The sequence below is a fragment of the Gymnogyps californianus genome, unplaced genomic scaffold (genome assembly GCF_018139145.2).
Source record: "Gymnogyps californianus isolate 813 unplaced genomic scaffold, ASM1813914v2 HiC_scaffold_129, whole genome shotgun sequence".
Taxonomy (NCBI): Eukaryota; Metazoa; Chordata; class Aves; order Accipitriformes; family Cathartidae; genus Gymnogyps; species Gymnogyps californianus.
In genome coordinates this window covers 93,405-112,832 of record NW_026114010.1, presented here as the reverse complement: position 1 = coordinate 112,832, position 19,428 = coordinate 93,405, and the positions used below count along the sequence as shown (strand labels likewise).

At 37.3% G+C, this 19,428-nt stretch overlaps 1 protein-coding gene and 1 pseudogene across 1 annotated transcript in view; one reads left to right on the top strand and one right to left on the bottom strand.

Annotated features, from left to right (window-relative positions):
* LOC127028003 (secretory carrier-associated membrane protein 1-like) overlaps nucleotides 1–11,432 on the top strand; it is a 39,206-nt gene extending 27,774 nt beyond the window's left edge. The window contains exons 6-9 of the mRNA XM_050913835.1: nucleotides 2,185–2,344; nucleotides 7,192–7,293; nucleotides 9,182–9,299; nucleotides 11,143–11,432. Of these exons, the coding sequence (XP_050769792.1) occupies nucleotides 2,185–2,344; nucleotides 7,192–7,293; nucleotides 9,182–9,299; nucleotides 11,143–11,307 (545 nt within the window). The 3' untranslated portion in view covers nucleotides 11,308–11,432. The remainder of the gene's footprint in view (nucleotides 1–2,184; nucleotides 2,345–7,191; nucleotides 7,294–9,181; nucleotides 9,300–11,142) is intronic.
* Nucleotides 11,433–17,176: 5,744 nt separating this feature from the next.
* Nucleotides 17,177–19,422, bottom strand: LOC127028002 (uncharacterized; annotated as a pseudogene).
* Nucleotides 19,423–19,428: the final 6 nt, after the last annotated feature.

The window sequence follows — 19,428 nt, the reverse complement described above, 5'->3', positions numbered from 1 at the left end:
AAATTGGAGAGATATGGATTTGATGGGTGGACTTTTTGGTGAATAAAGAATTGGCTGGATGGTCACATCCAGAGGGTAGTGGTCAACGGCTCAATATCCGGATGGAGATCAGTGACGAGTGGTGTCCCTCAGGGGTCCGTATTGGCACCACTCCTGTTTAATATCTTCATCAATGACATAGACAGTGGGATCGAGTGCACCCTCAGCAAATTTGCAGATGACACCAAGCTGAGTGGTGCAGTTGACACGCCTGAGGGATGGGATGCCATTCAGAGGGACCTGGACAAGCTCGAGAAGTGGACCCACGTGAACCTCATGAGGTTCCACAAGGCCAAGTTGAGAGAGCAGCCCTGCAGAGAAGGACATGGGGGTACTGGTGGATGAAAAGCTGGACATGAGCAGCAATGTGCGCTCGCAGCTCAGAAAGCCAACCGTATCCTGGGCTGCATCAAAAGAAGCATGGCCAGCAGGTCGAGGGAGGTGATTCTGCCCCTCTACTCTGCTCTGGTGAGACCCCACCTGGAGTACTGCATCCAGCTCTGGAGTCCTCAGTACAAGACAGATATGGACCTGTTGGAGTGGGTCCAGAGGAGGGCCACAAAAATGATCAGAGGGATGGAACACCTCTCCTATGAGGACAGGCTGAGAGAGTTGGGCTTGTTCAGCCTGGAGAAGAGAAGGCTCTGGGGAGACCTTATTGCAGCCTTTCCAGTACCTAAAGGGATCTTATAAGAAAGAGGGGGACAGATTTTTTTAGTAGGGCCTGTTGTGATAGGACAAGGGGTAATGGTTTTAAACTAAAAGAGAGTAGATTCAGACTAGATATAAGGAAGAAATTTTTTACGATGAGGGTGGTGAAACACTGGAACAGGTTGCCCAGAGAGGTGGTAGATGCCTCATCCCTGGAAACATATAAGGTCAGGTTGGACGGGGCTCTGAGCAACCTGATCTAGTTGAAGATGTCCCTGCTCATTGCAGGGGGGTTGGACTAGATGACCTTTAAAGGTCCCTTCCAACCCAAACCATTCTATGATTCTGTTAACCTTATCTTCCAGTAGAATGACTAGGATGTTTCTCTGGACTTAAATAAAAAATAATTGCTATAAGGAGCTGCTTGTGCACTCTCAATTATACATGCTGTACTTTATCCTGGTCCACAAGGATAGAAACTGTCCTCTGAGAAAAATCACTCCTGAATCACTGGTTATTGCTGAACAAAGAGAGAAATTCATGTTAATCTTTTAAGTCTGGCAGAACTAACTTTTGTGCCTGATAGCATGAAAGTAGTAGTTGTAATGTTTCTTACTACTGCTGTATCTTTTTCTGTTCCAAGAGCTAAATATATTTGAAATAAACTGTGAAGTTGTAATGACGATGCATTTTCTTTAGTAGAAATTCAGTAGTTAACCCATAACAAGTACTTCCAATGAGAAAATGTTGGTATTGAGCAAAGAACTGAGCACCAAAAAGGCAGATGTTTAAGACCAATGTTATAAGAAATATTTGAATATGCAATATGTATTAAAGGATCTAGAACAGCTTCTTGCAGATCTTGTTTTACTGAGAAACATTTTTACTAAGTAGGTTTTTTTTCTTTATTACATGTAAGACAAAGAGCTTTTCATTAAAAGTTTTTTTGAAAATTTTTCTTTCAAATTAGAATGTGTACAGTGCTAAATTTATGATGTATTTTATATAATTTATAAGCTTTTCTCTAAAAAAAAAAAACCCAGTAGTTTTGTGTTGTAATATTAAGGCTGACAGTCCTGCACTCATTTACTTGCCTGATTGTAAGAGAAAAATAAATAACCAGCATGTTAAAAAAAGTGCAAATGTATGCATTAATCACTGTAGAAGTATCAATTATTGCAGCTGTAGAAACCTCTTTTTTTCGTCATTTTAAGTTTGAAAATATTTTATTTTTGACGGATGTTTTTTTTCTTCGCTATACACCTGATACTACTTGAATTTTCATGTTCAGTACTTTCACTTGTGAATACTGGCTTTAACCTGAAAGTTAGAAAACTATAAAAATCAGCTTATTGCTGAGAGAGGATATTGATTTATTGTCAGCATGCTTATGTTTTGTTTAAAAATGCACAGTTTGGGTATTACTTTAACAGTTGTAGTAATTTATTATATGAACATAATTTAATTAAGACTTTTTTGCTTTTGCTTCTACAGTCCATACAGTGACACTGTTTCTTAATATCTTTGGATGTTTGGCCTGGTTTTACATTGATGCTACGCGAGGGGTTGATTTTGGATTGAGTATCCTCTGGTTCTTGCTTTTTACCCCTTGTTCTTTTGTCTGCTGGTACAGACCACTTTATGGAGCTTTCAGGTAAGAACTTCAGCTTGACTTAAGATATTTTAAAAAAATACTGCACTTGTTGAAATGCATTAACATTCCAGAATTTGCTTGTTTATCATGATAATCCTTTAATATGATTTCATTAGAAACAAGTAGAATGTTTGCCATTAATTCAGTTGCTGTATCTGAAATGTCGATGGCAACAGTTAGGAATATCATAGAATATCCTTTAAAATATTTTAAAAATATTTGCTCCTGGGAGTACGGAAGGTTCAGGAGCACATCTGAAATGCTTGTACACCAATGCACGCAGTATGAGAAACAAGCAGGATGAACTGGAAGCGTTGATCAGTTCCCAGAGCTATGATGTCATTGGTATTAGTGAGACTTCGTGGAATGACTGGAGGGCTACAGGCTGTTCAGGAGGAATAGGCAGGGCAGGCAAGGTGGAGGAGTTGCACTGTATGTAAGGGAGATGTTTGATTGTACAGACCTTACAGTTAGCGATGATGTGGTTGAGAGCCTCTGGGTGAGGATTAGGGAGATGGAAAACAAAGGAGATGTAGTGGGTGCCTACTACCGATTGCCCAGCCAGGATGTAAGCACTGATGAGTTATTCTATAGGCAATTAGGAGAAATCTCTGGATCGGTAGCCCTTGTCCTTATGGGAGATTTCAACTTCCCAGACATCAACTGGGAATACCACACTGCTGTGACGAGCAAGCCTGGGAAATTTCTGAAGTTCGTGGAAGATAACTTCTTGACACAAGTACTCAGGGAGCCAACTAGGAAAGATGCCCTCCTAGACTTGTTTGTGAATAGAGAAGGACTTGTGGGAGATGTGATGCTAGGTGGCTGTCTTGGCCGCAGTGATAATGAAATGGTTGAGTTTAAAATTTTCAGTGTCATGAGAAAAAAGGACAGCAGAGTTGCTACCCTGGATTTCAAGGGAGCAAACTTTAAGCTATTCAGGGAGCTACTTAGCAGTGTCCCCTGGGAATCTGCTTTTGAGGGCTTAGGAGTCCATGAGTGCTGGTCAGTTTTGAAGAAGCACCTTTTAGAAGCACAGGAGCAGGCAATTCCACTGTGTCGCAAGTCAAGCAAGCGAGGCAGAAGACCAGCTTGGCTGAACAGGGATCTCCTCATGGAGCTCAAGAGGAAAAAGAAATTGTACAGTCTCTGGAAGCAAGGTCAGGCTTCGCAGGAAGATTACAGAGCTGTGGTTCATTTATGCAGGGAGAAGACATGAAAGGCCAAAGCTGAACTGGAGTTGAAACTGGCCAGTGTTGTGTCAGATAACAAGAAGGGCTTTTTAAAGTATGTTAATAGCAAGAGGAGGTCTAAAGAAAACATTGGACTGATACTTGTTGAAGATGGTCACCTGACTAATAGGGATGAAGAAAAAGCAGAGGCATTCAATGTGTTTTTTGCCTCAGTCTTTAATAATACTGATAGATGATGGGCTGCCTGGTCCCCTGAGTCAGAGGACCATGACTGTGGGAACAGTGACTTTCCATTTGTGGACACTGAAATTGTAAGGGACCAGCTGTATCAGCTGAATGTTCACAAGTCCATGGGGCCTGATGGGATTCATCCCAGAGTACTGAAGGAGCTAGTGGATGTTATGGCAGGACCCCTCTCGATCATCTACCAAAGGTCTTGGGAGTCTGGGGAGGTCCCTGCTGACTGGAAGCTAGCCAACGTTATTCCAATTTACAAGAAGGGTGTGAGGGAAGACCCAGGAAACTACAGGCCTGTTAGTCTAACCTCAGTACCTGGAAAAATTATGGAGAAGATTATGCTGGGTGCTATTGAAAGGCATTTAAAGAACAACGCAATCATCAGGCACAGTCAACATGGGTTCACAAAGGGGAAAGTCCTGTTTAACTAATTTGATATCCTTCTATGACAAGGTCACCTGCCTAGTGGGTGAAGGGAAGGCGGTGGATGTAGTTTTTCTGGATTTTAGTGAGGCTTTTGATACTGTCCCTCACAGCATCCTTCTGGACAAGTTGTCCAACTGTGAGATGAGCAGGTATGCAGTGCACTGGGTGAAGAACTGGCTGAAGGGCAGGGCTCAAAGGGTTGTAGTGAATGGGGCTGCATCTGGCTGGCGACCGGTCACCAGTGTGGTGTTCCTCGGGGCTCAATTCTAGGGCCAATTCTGTTCAATATATTTATCAACGATCTGGATGCAGGAGTTGAATGCACCATTAGCAAGTTTGCTGATGATACCAAGCTGGGAGGTGCTGTTGACTCTCTCGAGGGACAAGAGGCCTTGCAGAGGGATCTGGATAGATTGGAGCATTGGGCAATCGTCAATGGCATGAAATTTAACAAGAACAAATGCTGGATTCTGCACCTGGGATGGAGTAATGCTGGACACAAGTATAAATTGGGAGAGGAGTGGCTGGAGAGCAGCCCTGCAGAAAGGGATCTGGGGGTGCTGGTTGACAGCAGGCTCAATATGAGTCAGCAGTGTGCCCTGGCAGCCGAGAGGGCAAACCGCATCATGGGGTGCACAGCATAACCAGCCGGTCAAGAGAGGTGACTATCCTGCTGTATTTAGCATTGGTGCGGCCTCACCTTGAGTACTGTGTGCAGTTCTGGGCCCCACGATTTAAGAAGGATGTGAAGGTAGTCGAATGCGCCCGGAGGAGGGCAACAAAGCTGGTGAAAAGACTGGAAAGAATGTCCTATGAGGAGCAGCTAACGACTCTGGGGTTGTCTAGTTTGGAGAAAAGGAGGCTGAGGGGCGACCTCATTGCTCTCTGCAGCTTCCTGAGGAGGGGAAGTGGAGAGGGAGGTGCTGATCTCTTCTCCCGGGTATCCAGTGACAGGATGTGTGGGGACAGTTCAAAGCTGCATCAGGGGAGGTTCAGAGTTGACATTAGGAAGCATTTCTTTACCGAGAGGGTGGTCAAACACTGGAACAGGCTTCCTAGAGAGGTGGTCAATGCCCCATGCCTGTCAGTGTTTAAGAGGCATTTGGACAATGCCCTTAATAACATCCTTTAACTTTTGGTCATCCCTGAAGTGGTCAGGCAGTTGGACTAGATGATCACTGTAGGTCCCTTCCAATTGAACATATTCTGTTCTATTCTATTTTATTCTGTTCTGTTTATAGATTCTACCATTGGCATAATAGTTGTAGGAAATATTTAACTTTGTGTTGGGCTGATAACAATTTTAAGGAAAATTCTCGTTAAATCTCTATCCCTTCACAAGCAGGTTAATAGTTAAGGGTGTCTTCAATTTTTGGCTTCCTGAATGAACTTCATAAAACTCTAACCTTAAAAAAATCTTATGTTGTTAAGTGACCTGCAGTGTCTGTAATTGAAGTAGACTGAGATTCTTAAGAATGAGTAGACCAGGTATATAGTAATCAAACTCCAATATTTTTCCTAGCTTTTAGCAATCTGGATTTTGCAGACTTCACAAGCTTGAGGTGTGGTATCTTAGTCTTTAAAAATAGAATGGTTGGTTTGCATGCAAAATTGAACTTTTTTTTGTGAAAGTCAGTGTGTAGAGATTCTAAATTCCTATATTCTTACAGTATTTATTGGGAATTATTTTTTACATTGAAATTAATCTGGATGTTCTCAGTTTAAATGCACTAATTTTTGTAGAGAAAGATTGAAAGCCATAAATTGCAGTTGAGCATAACCTTTAGGCTAAACGAGATGTTTCTTTTTGCTAACCAAGGAGATATTGCTGTACCCACACATCTTTGAGGAATCATATAGTTTAACTTGCATTTGCTCATACACTAAATTCTTACATCCTTAAGGCTAAAAAATGAGAGAAGAGTATTTTTCATTTACTAGTCTAACTTTTGTTCATGACTTGGGTTATAACATGGGTACAAATTGAGATAAATTAAAAATACAGAGAATTGCCAGTATTTTAAAATGGTAGCTTTCATTAAATAATTATAAATCTTACCTGCTCTCTCTTAGTAGTGTTGTTTTATATGAAATTATTATTCCTGATTTGGTGGAGTTCAGTGTCACGTTATCTTTCAGGGTTTTAGATGTAGTAAATCCTTAGCGGTTCTTAGTGAATATTTATTTTTTGGAAAAGGAAAACTACTACTTGCATATTCAACTTTCAATCATTTCTTCAGCTGAAAATGAAATAGTTATTGAACTGAACTGGTTGAATAAATAGAATGAAGAAATTCCCTTCTGCAGAAAGAGCTATTACTGGCAAAATCTGGTTCCATGACTTAAGTGATTTTTACTTCCTTTAGAAATTTGGTAGGAAGCATATCATGCAATCATTAGTTTTGATAGTAATGCTTTGAGGTTTTTGTTGAGATTTTGCTTGTATGTTTATATTTGGGGTTTTTGACAGGCTTTTAACACTTTCAGTCTTTGTCAGGCTGACATTTTAGTAATTTAAACAGTAATTTATTCTGATCTGCATTATGTTTCAGTAATTTCATATTAGATTTTATTTCCTCTTACAAGTAAAATATTTTTTTCCCATCCTGCCAGCACTGTGAACTTCAGTCTGAAAGTGGAGCAGACTCCATGCATTCAGTTCTTCATGCATTGTAGCAAAAGTTGTATGTTTAGTCTAAGAGGCCCTTATGTGTGCTGAACAGAACACTAAGGAATACTATCTTGTTGCTATTCTCACCTCTGTTAGAGGTGCAAGTGGCAAAAATACTATATTAAAGAGGAAGCAGCAGCTCTTGTAAATAAACACTCTACAAAACCACAGAATTATTGGTATTTCAAGTCACCATCAATAAATCAAAGCACTTTTCCTCTAGTTAATGCAGAAAAAAAATTTTAGATTGGTACTACAGTATTTGTAAAAAGTCATAAATTTCCTGGCTGCTTTAATTTTCCCCCCCCCCCCTCTTTCAGGAGTGACAGTTCATTCAGGTTCTTTGTGTTCTTCTTTGTATATATCTGTCAGTTTGCTGTACATGTACTTCAAGCTGCAGGATTTCAAAGATGGGGAAACTGGTGAGTATTCTGTTTTCTGTAGCATTGTACTGTCTGTAAGACAAACACTCATATTTGATATAGCAACTGCAATACAGTCTGTGTTTTTTCAAAAAAAAAAAAATCTTGTGTTCACTGGAATTGTTACATTTAGCACTCAAAAAAGCATTTTTGGAGTGCTCTTAACTAGGAAAAGTGTGTGAAACATATCCCAAGAGTGTGAGGTACTTCTGTTATTAGGCTGGTCAAAATTTTATCTTTCAATGTAAGCCACTTTGAACTACTCTTTTATACATTACCTCCCCTATTTTAGTGGTATGTGGAGATGTTATTTACTCTATATTTAGGATAAAGAAATAAGCAAAACTTAGAGAAAATGAGAATAATTTAGGCTGTAATAATATACTTTTGAATATTATTTTGTATCATTAGTTATTTCTAATTATATTAATATACTTACTAATGAAACTTATGGCTAAAATTTGAAGAATGAGTCAACATTGTATTCAGGTGAATATAGTGGTATATCTTTGATATTTGAAAAGCTCATTTGTCCGAGTCAGCTCCTTATTCTGTAATAGTTGATTTTTCATTTTGATGCTTATAAGTATATAAGCTTTTACTTGAAGCTTTTATGTATATATAGCTTTTATTTGAAGCTTCAAGGTCTAATATTTAGATTTTACAAGGAAAAGCTATTGGGAATCAGTCACCCTTCTTGGGGAAAAAACCCAACAAACTTGAATTAACAAAAAGCATGTTTGTAGTAGCCAGCTGATAGCATGGAGAGCTATGACTGGCAATAATGTCCCTGGGTAATGACATTTCTGTGTATCAGAGGTTTTCTGCTAACCTCCAAAAGTACATAAGGCAGACAAAACATCATTGCTTTAGAACTGGAGTGTAAGGAAAAATCCTGGTTTATTATTTTTGCTCTCAAATCCAATATTTTGCTTTTTCATAGATACCTTGATTGACATGAACAAAGTAAAAAAGTAATTTTAGAGGGCCAACTCTCCAAGTATGTGGAGTGTGCTTTTAAGGATACTTGGGGAAGGGGTATGAAAAGTAGCCAGATCATCAGAAGATGCTAATTACAGTTTTGATTTTGGAGTTCTGTGGTAGAGTCCAGTTGGACATAGGGGATATCAAAGCAATTTGAAACAAGTAGAGGAAAGTTTTAAGGTTGTTTGGGTTTACAGAAATTTTTTGCTCTTTTCAGTGGAAGAATCTTTTCAATCTTAATGTTTTATTTTTCTTAAGGCAACCTGCTTTTTGTGGCTTCAGGTTTGATATTGTACTTTTATGTTGGTGTTTCAATTTTGAAGAATGGGGAAATATTTGAAGTAGATACTGATAAAGCAATCTTTTCTCTTAATTAATCTGACACTATCTACTTAAAAAAAAAAATTATATTAACCCCAATTGAGAAAGCATCACTGTGTGGATACAACTAAATGAGTTTTCCCACATAGAAGCTCTCTGTGTGTGGCATGTTTTTGTTTTATTTTTGAAGAAGTTAGAAGCTATCTTTTTAGGGACATTTTCTCTTCCATGAAGTCATGTAGTCTTAAATTATTCTGAAATTACAGTATGACCAAAAACACCCAAAAAGTTGATGAGCAACTCTCTAATGTCTCTCAATTTCTTCACAACTCTCCTCAAGGATAATTATCTTTGCTAAAATTTTCCTTATAGTTTCACTGCATGCATTGTGAAAATGGCAACTAAGCTGTAAAAGCTTATTATAGAACAGAAATATGCTCATGTATAATTTCCATGACTTTTTCTTCAAAAATATTCAGTTGATCAGAACCAGGAGGTTATAAAGCTTCCCTTGATGTGGATACCTGTGGTTGAATGGTTCATGTGCTGTGCTAGTAAGGTTTGTCTTTTCTTTTTCCTTCAGTGGGTGGATTTCATCTCTTACTGGTCTTAATAAGAGTATCCCTGTTGGCATTATGATGATAATCATAGCTGCACTTTTCACAGCATCTGCTGTTATTTCATTAGTTATGTTTAAAAAGGTAAGTTACTTCTTATTCCCCTCTTCTGTTTCCTATGTTTGATCTGGATTTTGCTTTCCTGCTTGAGAGGTACTCTCTTACAAAGTAATGGGGATTAAATGATATTCTTGGGGGTGTGCCTTACCTTTTAACAACTCTTCTTCTATAGTACTTTTTTGCTTATACGGTCATGGAGTTATGAAATGCTGTTTTTACAGTGCACTTATTTCTGCAAACTAAAATGGGGAAGGATAGCTTTGAATAAGAGAAGTTGGGAGATAAGCCCACAATGAAAGGGTAGGTGAATGCACTGGACACTAAGGTAGGACCTGTAGATGCCCGGTTCCAATTTTCAATCTGTAGTGATTCATCAGGCTGAGTGAAGCGTGATTCAAATGATTGCTAAGTTTCAGCTCTTATCAAAATCATTCCCATTAAAATCAATAGAAGAGGGAGATGCCTGGCACCTCAGAAAAGGATTTTTATTTCTCTACTTATATTATTTTAACATTTTGCTGTCAATTAATGATTGTGTAGCATAAAAGCTCAAAGAAAGATGCTTTTCTCCCTTGGTTCCTTTTTGTGAATTTCCATCCAGAAGGCCTAAGTTTAGATACTAATGTGCTAGTAAGTTTGTTGGGTTTTTTTTTTTTATGTTGTTTTGATTAAATGTAACTGAGAATTCTGCTGATGATGTGCTGGCAATTCTAATAATTCAACCTCAGTTACAGTTACGCTTAAAGGTTTTCACATACCCAAACTCTTCTGGCCTATTTACAGTAAGCTAGAAATTTTAAGCATAGCCTGGAGATGTCCCTTCTCCTTATTTGTTTTCTGCATAAATACTCAGGTACAGGAGAAAGAAACAAACAAGAAAAATGTATGGTGAGCATTTTTTTACACTCTTTCTACCACATGCATCTGGATCCTTTTCAAAAAACATGCATACTCAGATATGACCTGGTGTATCTTTATGGATGAGAGTCACATTTATAACAAAGAAAAAAGTTACAACGTGAATTTTCCTGCTACACTTGAATGAAAATGTCTTCGTAATATTATTTGATAACTTTATTGTGACTTGATTGAATAAGAATCAGAAATAGCATTTTAATTTTAATACTTAGGTACTTGGAAGTTACTCAGGATTTGTTTTTTTGTTGTACTAGAGATTATAAGCCATATTGTTTAATACCTTTGCTTATTATGCAGAGCAATTGTCATCACACCAGTTTAGCGGATATTTATCTGCATTATTGGGATATTTTATACTTTTTAATGTTCAGTCATAGCTTAGCTTAATAGGTTCTTGTAACCACGTCAATCAGAGAAATTAAGATGATTCTAAAAAATTGATGTAGAAAAAAGTTCACCAGAATGTTATTGACACAGTAGATTCAAAAATACTTTTTTGGTTTTGTTTCCTGCTGTTTCTTTTAACATGCACACTTATGAACTCTTTTAATGAGTACACCAAGTTGTATACAAATTGAGACAGAAGATGCTTTTGCAAGCTATGGGTCCTGTGTTATGCTAAGGATGCAGCCTGTTTGTATATTTAAATATGTTATTTCAGACAGTAGATACCACATACATTTTAGTGAAGACCTACAAGACCCCTCTGAACTTGCAAAAAGTTACAGGTATCCCTACAGTCAAACTATGCGTGCACAGCAGGGCAATCAAAAGTTGTAGGATTTGTGGAAAAAAAAAAGTCTGTTTACTCATTTCTGGATCCTCCCAAACATGAGCAAACCAGATTTCTCCACCACACAGTTCTGCTTCATATTTGAGACTTTGCTATTACTCTGCCAAGAAATGGAAGGCTCAGCACACTTTTTTCACTGCTTTTCCACCTCCCTAGGTGCATGGTCTCTACCGCACAACTGGTGCTAGTTTTGAGAAAGCGCAGCAGGAGTTTGCAACGGGAGTGATGTCCAACAAAACTGTACAAACTGCTGCAGCCAATGCCGCATCAACAGCAGCAACCAGTGCAGCTCAGAATGCATTCAAGGGTAACCGAATGTAGAGAAATATAGTCATGACAATTCTCTTCGATTGTACTTTATTTTCCAGTCACTTATTATATTCCCTAAAAACACAGATCAAAATACACACAGCATGTTTGTCTCTTCTGCAGCTGTGCATGGGTAAAATGGGAAATGTTTGTTTTATTTTATTATAAATTTATTTATTTTAAAAAGATAACCATTCTCTGCCCTTCTTTAAAATGTTGCATTCTAGAATATAAAGCCTTCCATATTTTATGGAGGATAAATAATTTCAACAATTAGCCTGAGAATGAATTGTGGTATATAATGATCAAATAAATATATTAAGAATTTGGAGGTTTTTTTAGTGGTTCACTCTGGTATTTTTTTTAACTTCAGGAAAGCACTTTGGATCAATTTTTTTTCTTTCTAAGAACTGTTTTCCCTATTTCTGCTATAAGAAGTGGGGTAGACTGAGAGATGTAGAAAGTTAGGTTTGGTTACTGCTTTTGCAATTTCAGCAGCTGCTGGAGGACAAATACAAGTAGGATAGATATTATAAATTCTTTTCTTGAGTTTTTTTTTAGGATAAGTCTTTTGATATAAACCTGTAAGTTTGCATGAATACTGTTGAGTTATCTGATCTTGTTTAAATAGTGGTTTGATTCAGAATTTACCTGCGCCACTTTATAATTATAGCATTTGTTTGTATCTATTTTTATGGAGTATTCTCTACCTGTGAGAAATTACTATGGTGCAGGAACATTCTCTGTAATAGAATGTGTAATGCAGTGTACAGTTTAAAGAAGTTAACTGATGGTTTCAATCACAGAGCTAAATGATTATATATTTGCTATTTTTAATTTCAGTATTCATGTCTTGGGGTAATCATTTTGCTGGAAAAGAAACAAATATTGACCTTTAGAACACTAGTTTCATGCCCCCCTTCCCTCTTACATGCAGTGGTATTTTTGTTGTGTTTGGGATTTTTTTTATTTATTTTTTTTTAGTGTAGATTTATGTTTAACAGTGGTACTAAATCTCTAGCCTTGTCAGTCACTCTGTTTACTGCTTGTCCAAAAATCTAAATATACAGTATTTAACTTTCTACCAGGAATATTGTCTAAAATCAAGCTTTTTAAGTAATGGCATTTAACAGATACATGATTTCATTTTAATGTAACTCAGCCATCTCTTTGATTTGATTTAAGCTGGGAAAAAAAGCTTTTAAACTATTTTGAGTTGGAAAAGTGAGACATCTTCATCTTTCACAAAGTTAAATTTTAACTCATTGAACTAGAGGCCTAAGAGGTTAAATTGGTGCTGTGGAACGGAACAATCCATAAAATATTCTAGAATTTAATCAGGTCTTACTATAAAGTGATGTTTCTCTCTTTTGAAGGCTATTTGATATTCTTGGATTGCCTTGTGAGTCCTGTGGCCCTATACTTGGGCTTTTTTTTTAAACTCTGTTTTAGAAAATTAAAACAGGAAGGGACCACATCCCACAACCTGTATAAGTACACACTGTAGTTGAAATGAATTCAGCTCTTAAGGTGAATTACCTTTAGTAAGACTGAGCATAAAATTGAGGCCCCTCCATGTTCTGAATGTGGACAGACTTTCATAGATTAATTCTTTTTCACTACAGTGTATTCATAATAACATAAGAGCATTACAAAAAATAAAACCCTTAGCTTAATCCCTGGATCAGTATTGTACTGTTTGCATGAAGTCCCTATTAGTCTCCTTTCTTTTATCAATTTCTTTAAATCCAACTTGAATTTCGATAAATGTAGTAGTTTCACCTATGCTGAAGATCATATTAATGAATATACTTGCTTCTAAATATTCTCTGCATCATGAAGTTAAAAGTAATTTAAATATTCTGTGTAATAGGGGCTCTAAAATTCTATACTAGTGGACATGCTAGCATTGAACTTAAATTTGTGTGGAATGTTATTAAAAGCTTTCCAGACAAAAGCCACAATTTTCTGTTGAGATCAGGCATCACACTTATAGCAGCTGTATATCAAGATTGTTCTTTTCATAATCTTTTTAATTTAACTTGAGGGTTGTATCTAGGAACTCTACTATGGATTACTTTTAAATCTAAATTTAAGCAATTCTCTTGGATATGAATCCTAGGGACATCATCCTTGCAATTTAATTTAAGTTTTAAGATTGCATAACAACATACATTACCAGAATATATTATGGAAAAAACATTAGGAATTTGGCAGGTAGATTTTTTTTTCCCCAAATGTTTAACTGCTCTTTGAGAAAACATATTTAATGTTCTACATATAGGGATCGTTGATTTGTAATATCATGAGTTGAATGTACAGATTTAAACCTCCTAAGTGAAATTCAAGGTTCAGTTACACATGAATTGTTTAAACCAGAAATCTCTGACACTTTGCAGCCCAAAAGGGAGGGAGAAGTTTGAGTTTAGCTTTGACAACAGAAGGCTGATATTTGTTAAAATATTTTGTACCTAACTAAAACTAGATTTTACAGTCTTTTATTAATTAATCAGAGTATGGTGCCCACTTAAGTTGTCATTTTGTAGTATTGTGGCAAATTAAGTACAAAGTATGAAGTTTAAACACTGGAATGTCTGTAGTCATTGATCTGTAATTTAGGAGTTGGTTTTATTTATCTGGGAGATGTTTGTATGTTTCGTAAATTACTAACAATGCTCTGCCATCCTGGTGAATGTCATGGTTCTCTACAAATGCACTTCTTCTGTCCCTCTGTTGCATGTCTGAGTACTTCAGAAGTTTTGTATATTTATTGTATTAACACCATGTCATAGAATAAAAAAAGACTTTTTTCCTGGATGTTTGCTCTGTATAGTTTTGAACAATATAGGGATTTTTCTTTTAAAGGTCAGGATAACACGCAGGGCAGCTGATCTATGTAGAAGTCTCACTTGGTTTTTATAATTCTGTATATAAATGCTGTAATTCTGCTGAAATGGGGAAACAAAATATCCGCTATCAAAATAATACATTAGGGTAATGAGAATTAGTCTACTCAACTGTTATGAAGAAAATTCTTAAACACTGGCAGCCCACTTTCTTGTGCTGTAAACTTAAGAGGGTTAAAATCTAAACATGTTCTGTCATTACTGAATGAAATTCTACAGGTATTAAGTGAATCCTAAAACATTATTGAAAGTAAAATGAAGTTGCTGAAAACAGCATTACTTTGGTACTGTTTATTTTCCTAATTTCTGTCTATGAATTGACACTTCTGTATCACTGCTGTGTCTTACTATTTTTTTTTTTTAGGCACTATCACAGTCTCTTGATTTTTTTTCATATCATATCAACTGTAACACCTGCTCTCTAGTACTGAATTTATTACCATGTTTTCTTTAAAGGGCAAAATGAGTTCATCTAAGCCACTATGATGTAGTTACGTTTGCAAGTACACAGTACAGAAAACAGTACTCTGAGGTACAGGCGGGATTATTTTTGGAGATAGCAGATGTGAGTTTTTGAAGACACCTGCACATGCATGCATCATTTAGTAGTGAAATTCTTCATCAACTTGATCTGTTTCTTTGTAATTTATAGATCTAGGGAGGCAGTGTGTCGTGGTTTAACCCGTCACCAGCCAAGCACCATGCAGCCACTCCCTCACTCCCCCCCCTCCCCCAGTGGGATGGGGAGGAGAATCGGGAAAGAAGGCAGAACTCATGGGTTGAGATAAGAACAGTTTAATAACTAAAGTAAAATATAATACTAACAATAATAATAATGAAATATAATAATAATAATGAAAAGGAATATAACAAAAAAAAGAAGGAAAAAAAGGAGGGGGAAAAAAAACCCCAGTGACACACAATGCAATTACTCACCACCTGCTGACCGATGCCAGAGCCGCGATCCGCCCCTCCTAGCCAACTCCCCCCTGTTTATATACTGGGCATGACGTTCCATGGTATGGAATATCCCTTTGGCTAGTTCAGGTCAGCTGCCCTGGCTATGCTCCCTCCCAGCTTCTTGCACACCTGCTTGCTGGCAGAGCATGGGAACCTGAAAAGTCCTTGGCTTAAGATAAGCGCTACTTAGCAACAACTAAAACATCAGAGTGTTATCAACATCATTCTCACACTAAATCCAAAACACAGCACTGTACCAGCTACTAAGAAGAGAGTTAACTCTATCCCAGCCGAAACCGGGACACAGTGGCAGCAGACTAAATAGTTTTTGAACTTTCTTGTAAATGGTAAGCACAATTGTGCAGCATGATACAGTCATGTTTTATGATTAAAATTATTGCACAATTTAAGTATTGTTGTGGGGAGATAATTCCCCTGATTTGCACAGGCTAGTTGTAAGCACTAAGTTGGGAAAGCAAGCACACACATAGAAGACAGCACAGGGAAGAGAACTGTGATTAAAAATGCTCACATTTTAATTGAAATTTAGATTAAAAATAACACATTAGGTACATCATTCATGCTAACAAATGTACATAGTGGTGACTTAAGAACAGAATAACAGTACCACAAATAAACCATGGCTCAAAATCTATTCTAGCTGGATTGCCACAGCCTCTCTTCCTATACAAGGTGGCTGTGGTGTATACGTTGCTTCCATGCTCTGCTTTTGTTGGGCTCTGTCCATTCCTTGTGGTAGGCACCAGTGCCCTCTGCTTTCAAGGAAGATTTGAACTCTTCTCCGTTTACCACTAGGATGTGAGATACTCTGATGTGGGATAACAATGCAAAATTGAAATGATTTGGCTGAAAAAAAAATTCAGAATCCAGAGAACTTTATTGATTAAAATAGATACAAAGGTGATATAGACAACCCAGAAATAGCTCAATTGGAATGTTTTTTTGCAGTGCCACATTATAAATAAAGCACATTAAGAAAACTTGCTGAGCCTCTTCAGCTTTTAGATTGTATATTGCCAGAGATGGATACAGCTTCACATTTTAATTGTCTGTACTATATAGATCTGAGTATTTCAAATCGATCTAGAAGAGGTTTTTGTTTAAATCTTTAAGCTACTGTTACTACTGTTGTATTCATCTTCAAAATCAGTGATTTTTGTTGCATTACTCTATACTTAGTTTGTCCACACCATCAAAACTCCAGCCACTTCTTCCCTGGGAAGTCATTTTTCAAATATCTTGTTTAAAACCAAAACCATAAAAAATAAACAAAAAAACCCCAAACAAACAAAAAAACCCAAAACCCATTCCAGTTATTGCACATCTCACACAAGTTTATATATATAAATACATATAAAAAAAATTAAAAAAAAAAGTCTATGGCACTTTACAGAATATAAGTTTACAAAATCGATCAAACCACAGATGTTTGAAGAATTCTTCAATACCACAAAACCAAAGTTAAACTGAACTAATTGGCACACAGGTTTTAAAGAATCCACAGCAAGTTCTTCTAGATCTTATGCAGTGCATGTACATTAAGAAGTAGTTACACTCTGCAGCCCCCTCATGAAATTAATTAAATTAGCTTTAAACTGATTTCTTTCTTTTTTTTTTCCCCAAAACATCTTTGAAAGCTACTGCTGAGGTGAAATTCAGGAAGAACTTTAAACAGCTGTCAAATTTAATGAGTGCACCCTACACCTGAATCTGCAATATATACCATCTTATCACTTGCTAGAAAAACATAACCCTGAGAAAAAGAAATTCTGATTTTTTTTTCTGTATTTTTTCCCAGCCTGTCTTCTATCTGTGCTATGTGATGAACATGGATATTCTTGCAAGTTAGTTGATTACGCTGTTGCAGAGCAAGTTGATAGTATACCAGCAACAAGCAGAAAAGCTGGTTCTTCTTGGTTACAAATGTAAACAAAAGCAAAACATGCCACTGAAAATGCTTTCTTTGTACTTAAAAACCCCACTATTAAATTTTTCTAAGCGTTCTGTAGATCACAGCAGAGGTTGGCTAGTAATGTATATGAAGGTTGGTCATTGTTAACTTCTAAGCCAAAGCACAGCTGAGCTAGTGCCCCAGCCTCTGTAGCACACAGTCCAGTAGGGGGCTCAGGAGGAACATCAGAAGGACAATTTTGAATCATCTTGCAGCTGTGCTGGACAAGCCATGTGCATGCCCTTCAGATGGTATGTTTGTGTGTTACAGGAAAAAAAACAAGAAGAAAAACACAGGTGTGGACAGGACATGTTGGCTGTGATTTTTGTCCTCAGACACTGCTTTGTGCTAGTAATTTTGATTTGTTAAAATCTTGCTTTGTGCAGGCAGTTGGCATAAATGGTTCCAGTCCATCATAACTTTGGTTTTTTTAGTTAAATATTTAAAAGTTAATTACCCATTTTAAACTAGAATACGGTGGAAGTGGGCTGCAGAAGCAGGTGAATGCAAGAGGCTAGATTAAAACAATCTCTTTTTAATATTGGCAGAAGTTGACCTTGGTTTTTGCACAGTGGCTCAGAGATCACCTCCATATCCATCCAGCATGTGGCTTGAATGCACACTGGGCACAGATGTGCGCAAGCTGGGAGCTGGGCCTGGTTTGCTCCACAGCTTGGCTGGGCCAAGGCAGTGTCTGTGCTGCACAGCAGGCACTGAAGGAGTGCTTAAACACCGCGACTGCTGGTGTTCACCCATGCTCAAAGCTAGCCCTGGGCTTGCAGTCATGACTGCTGAACAAGTCTTGTATTGTGAATGATTTGAGCAGTGTATTGAAATTAGCTATCTACCTGTACAGTAACAACAATTTTTTAATGTCTATAAATAACTAGTGGCACACTTTAATGGACTGACCAGGCATAAATGAGAATCTCTGCTCCATATTATACAGTGAAGTGATGGAGAACAACACTGGCATTGGATGATGTTAAACATTACCAAGAAGTAAGGAGTCTAAAATTCACTTAATATTTCATTAGAATTACTTCTCAGATTAATTCTTCCCAATGCTCCTAAGTCACAGTTGCATAATTACTTTTTTTTTTTAAATACCTTTTAAATTTGTTTTCAGAAATAGTTCTAGTAAGTGATGTGACACCACAAGTAATACAACCAACTGCCTTTGAGAAAGGAATGTCATTTGTGGCAAGGTCTGTTTTATTTCTGCTGATTTAGTTGGAAAAGGGTCCATATTACATGTGGTTAAAAAAAATGGGAAAAGATCTTCCCAGCCATTTAGAATTTGGCATGACTTCCTGAAAAAATGTAAATTTATTAAGGACTCAGCTGGCTCTGGGACATGAGACATACTGATCTGTAGACTAGGAATGAGGTTTCATTAGCAAGAGAAAGAATAACACTGTTAAAGTCCAATGTGTGATCTACATTTGTAGGAGAGGCTAAAGCCCAGGCCAGGCTGTTAGCATTCACAAGATAATGCCCAGCTGTGCTGTGGGGAGTGGGCATCTGCTTGGGATTTCAGGAGTTTCTAATAAAAGCTGTAGAAATATTTCTAACAATGGGATTTCTAACAATTTTATCAGAATCAGGTGAAAGCCAGTGTAACGACAGCTTCTTTGCCCAGTCAATGAAACCAGAATCATTTATCTGCTAAGTAACAAGTGGCACACACCTTGCACTATAAGTTTCAAGACAAAGAAACCTGGCAGGGACTCAACTTTAACTGCTTAAAGATTGGTGTAAATGGTGTCGTGTCAACTTTGCTCTCTCCATCATATACTTACTATCCAAGAAGGCACTGTACTTTAAGGAAGAAGTTCAGTATCAAAAAGCACCTCAATGGTACCAAATCAGGTGGTGGTGAAATATTCACGGGGGAGCAGAGCCCTTGGAAACAAAGCCTAATTAAAATAGGCTTTTCCTTTGTATAAGAAAAAAAATGTGCTGGCTTTTATTATTTTAAATTCAAATTCTTCAAAGTGACCAAGGTAGGTAAGGCAATCTGATCAATCAGAATTTGTCAGTTATAACAGCAACATTCCTGCTATATACACGATTCCGCACCTCCCCAATCGGATTAATAAATTCCACTGCATCCTGATAATAGAATGAAACTAGAAAATTCCCAAGTATTTACATTCTGCTTTCTTGGGATCCTTTGATCCTCATTGCCCAGCAAGGAAGAAAGACCATTTCAGTAGTTCAGGGCTGGAATGCATGGGGCTCAATCACACAAATGGTGGAAACAGGTAAGTGGATCTGCTTGTCCAGTCAATG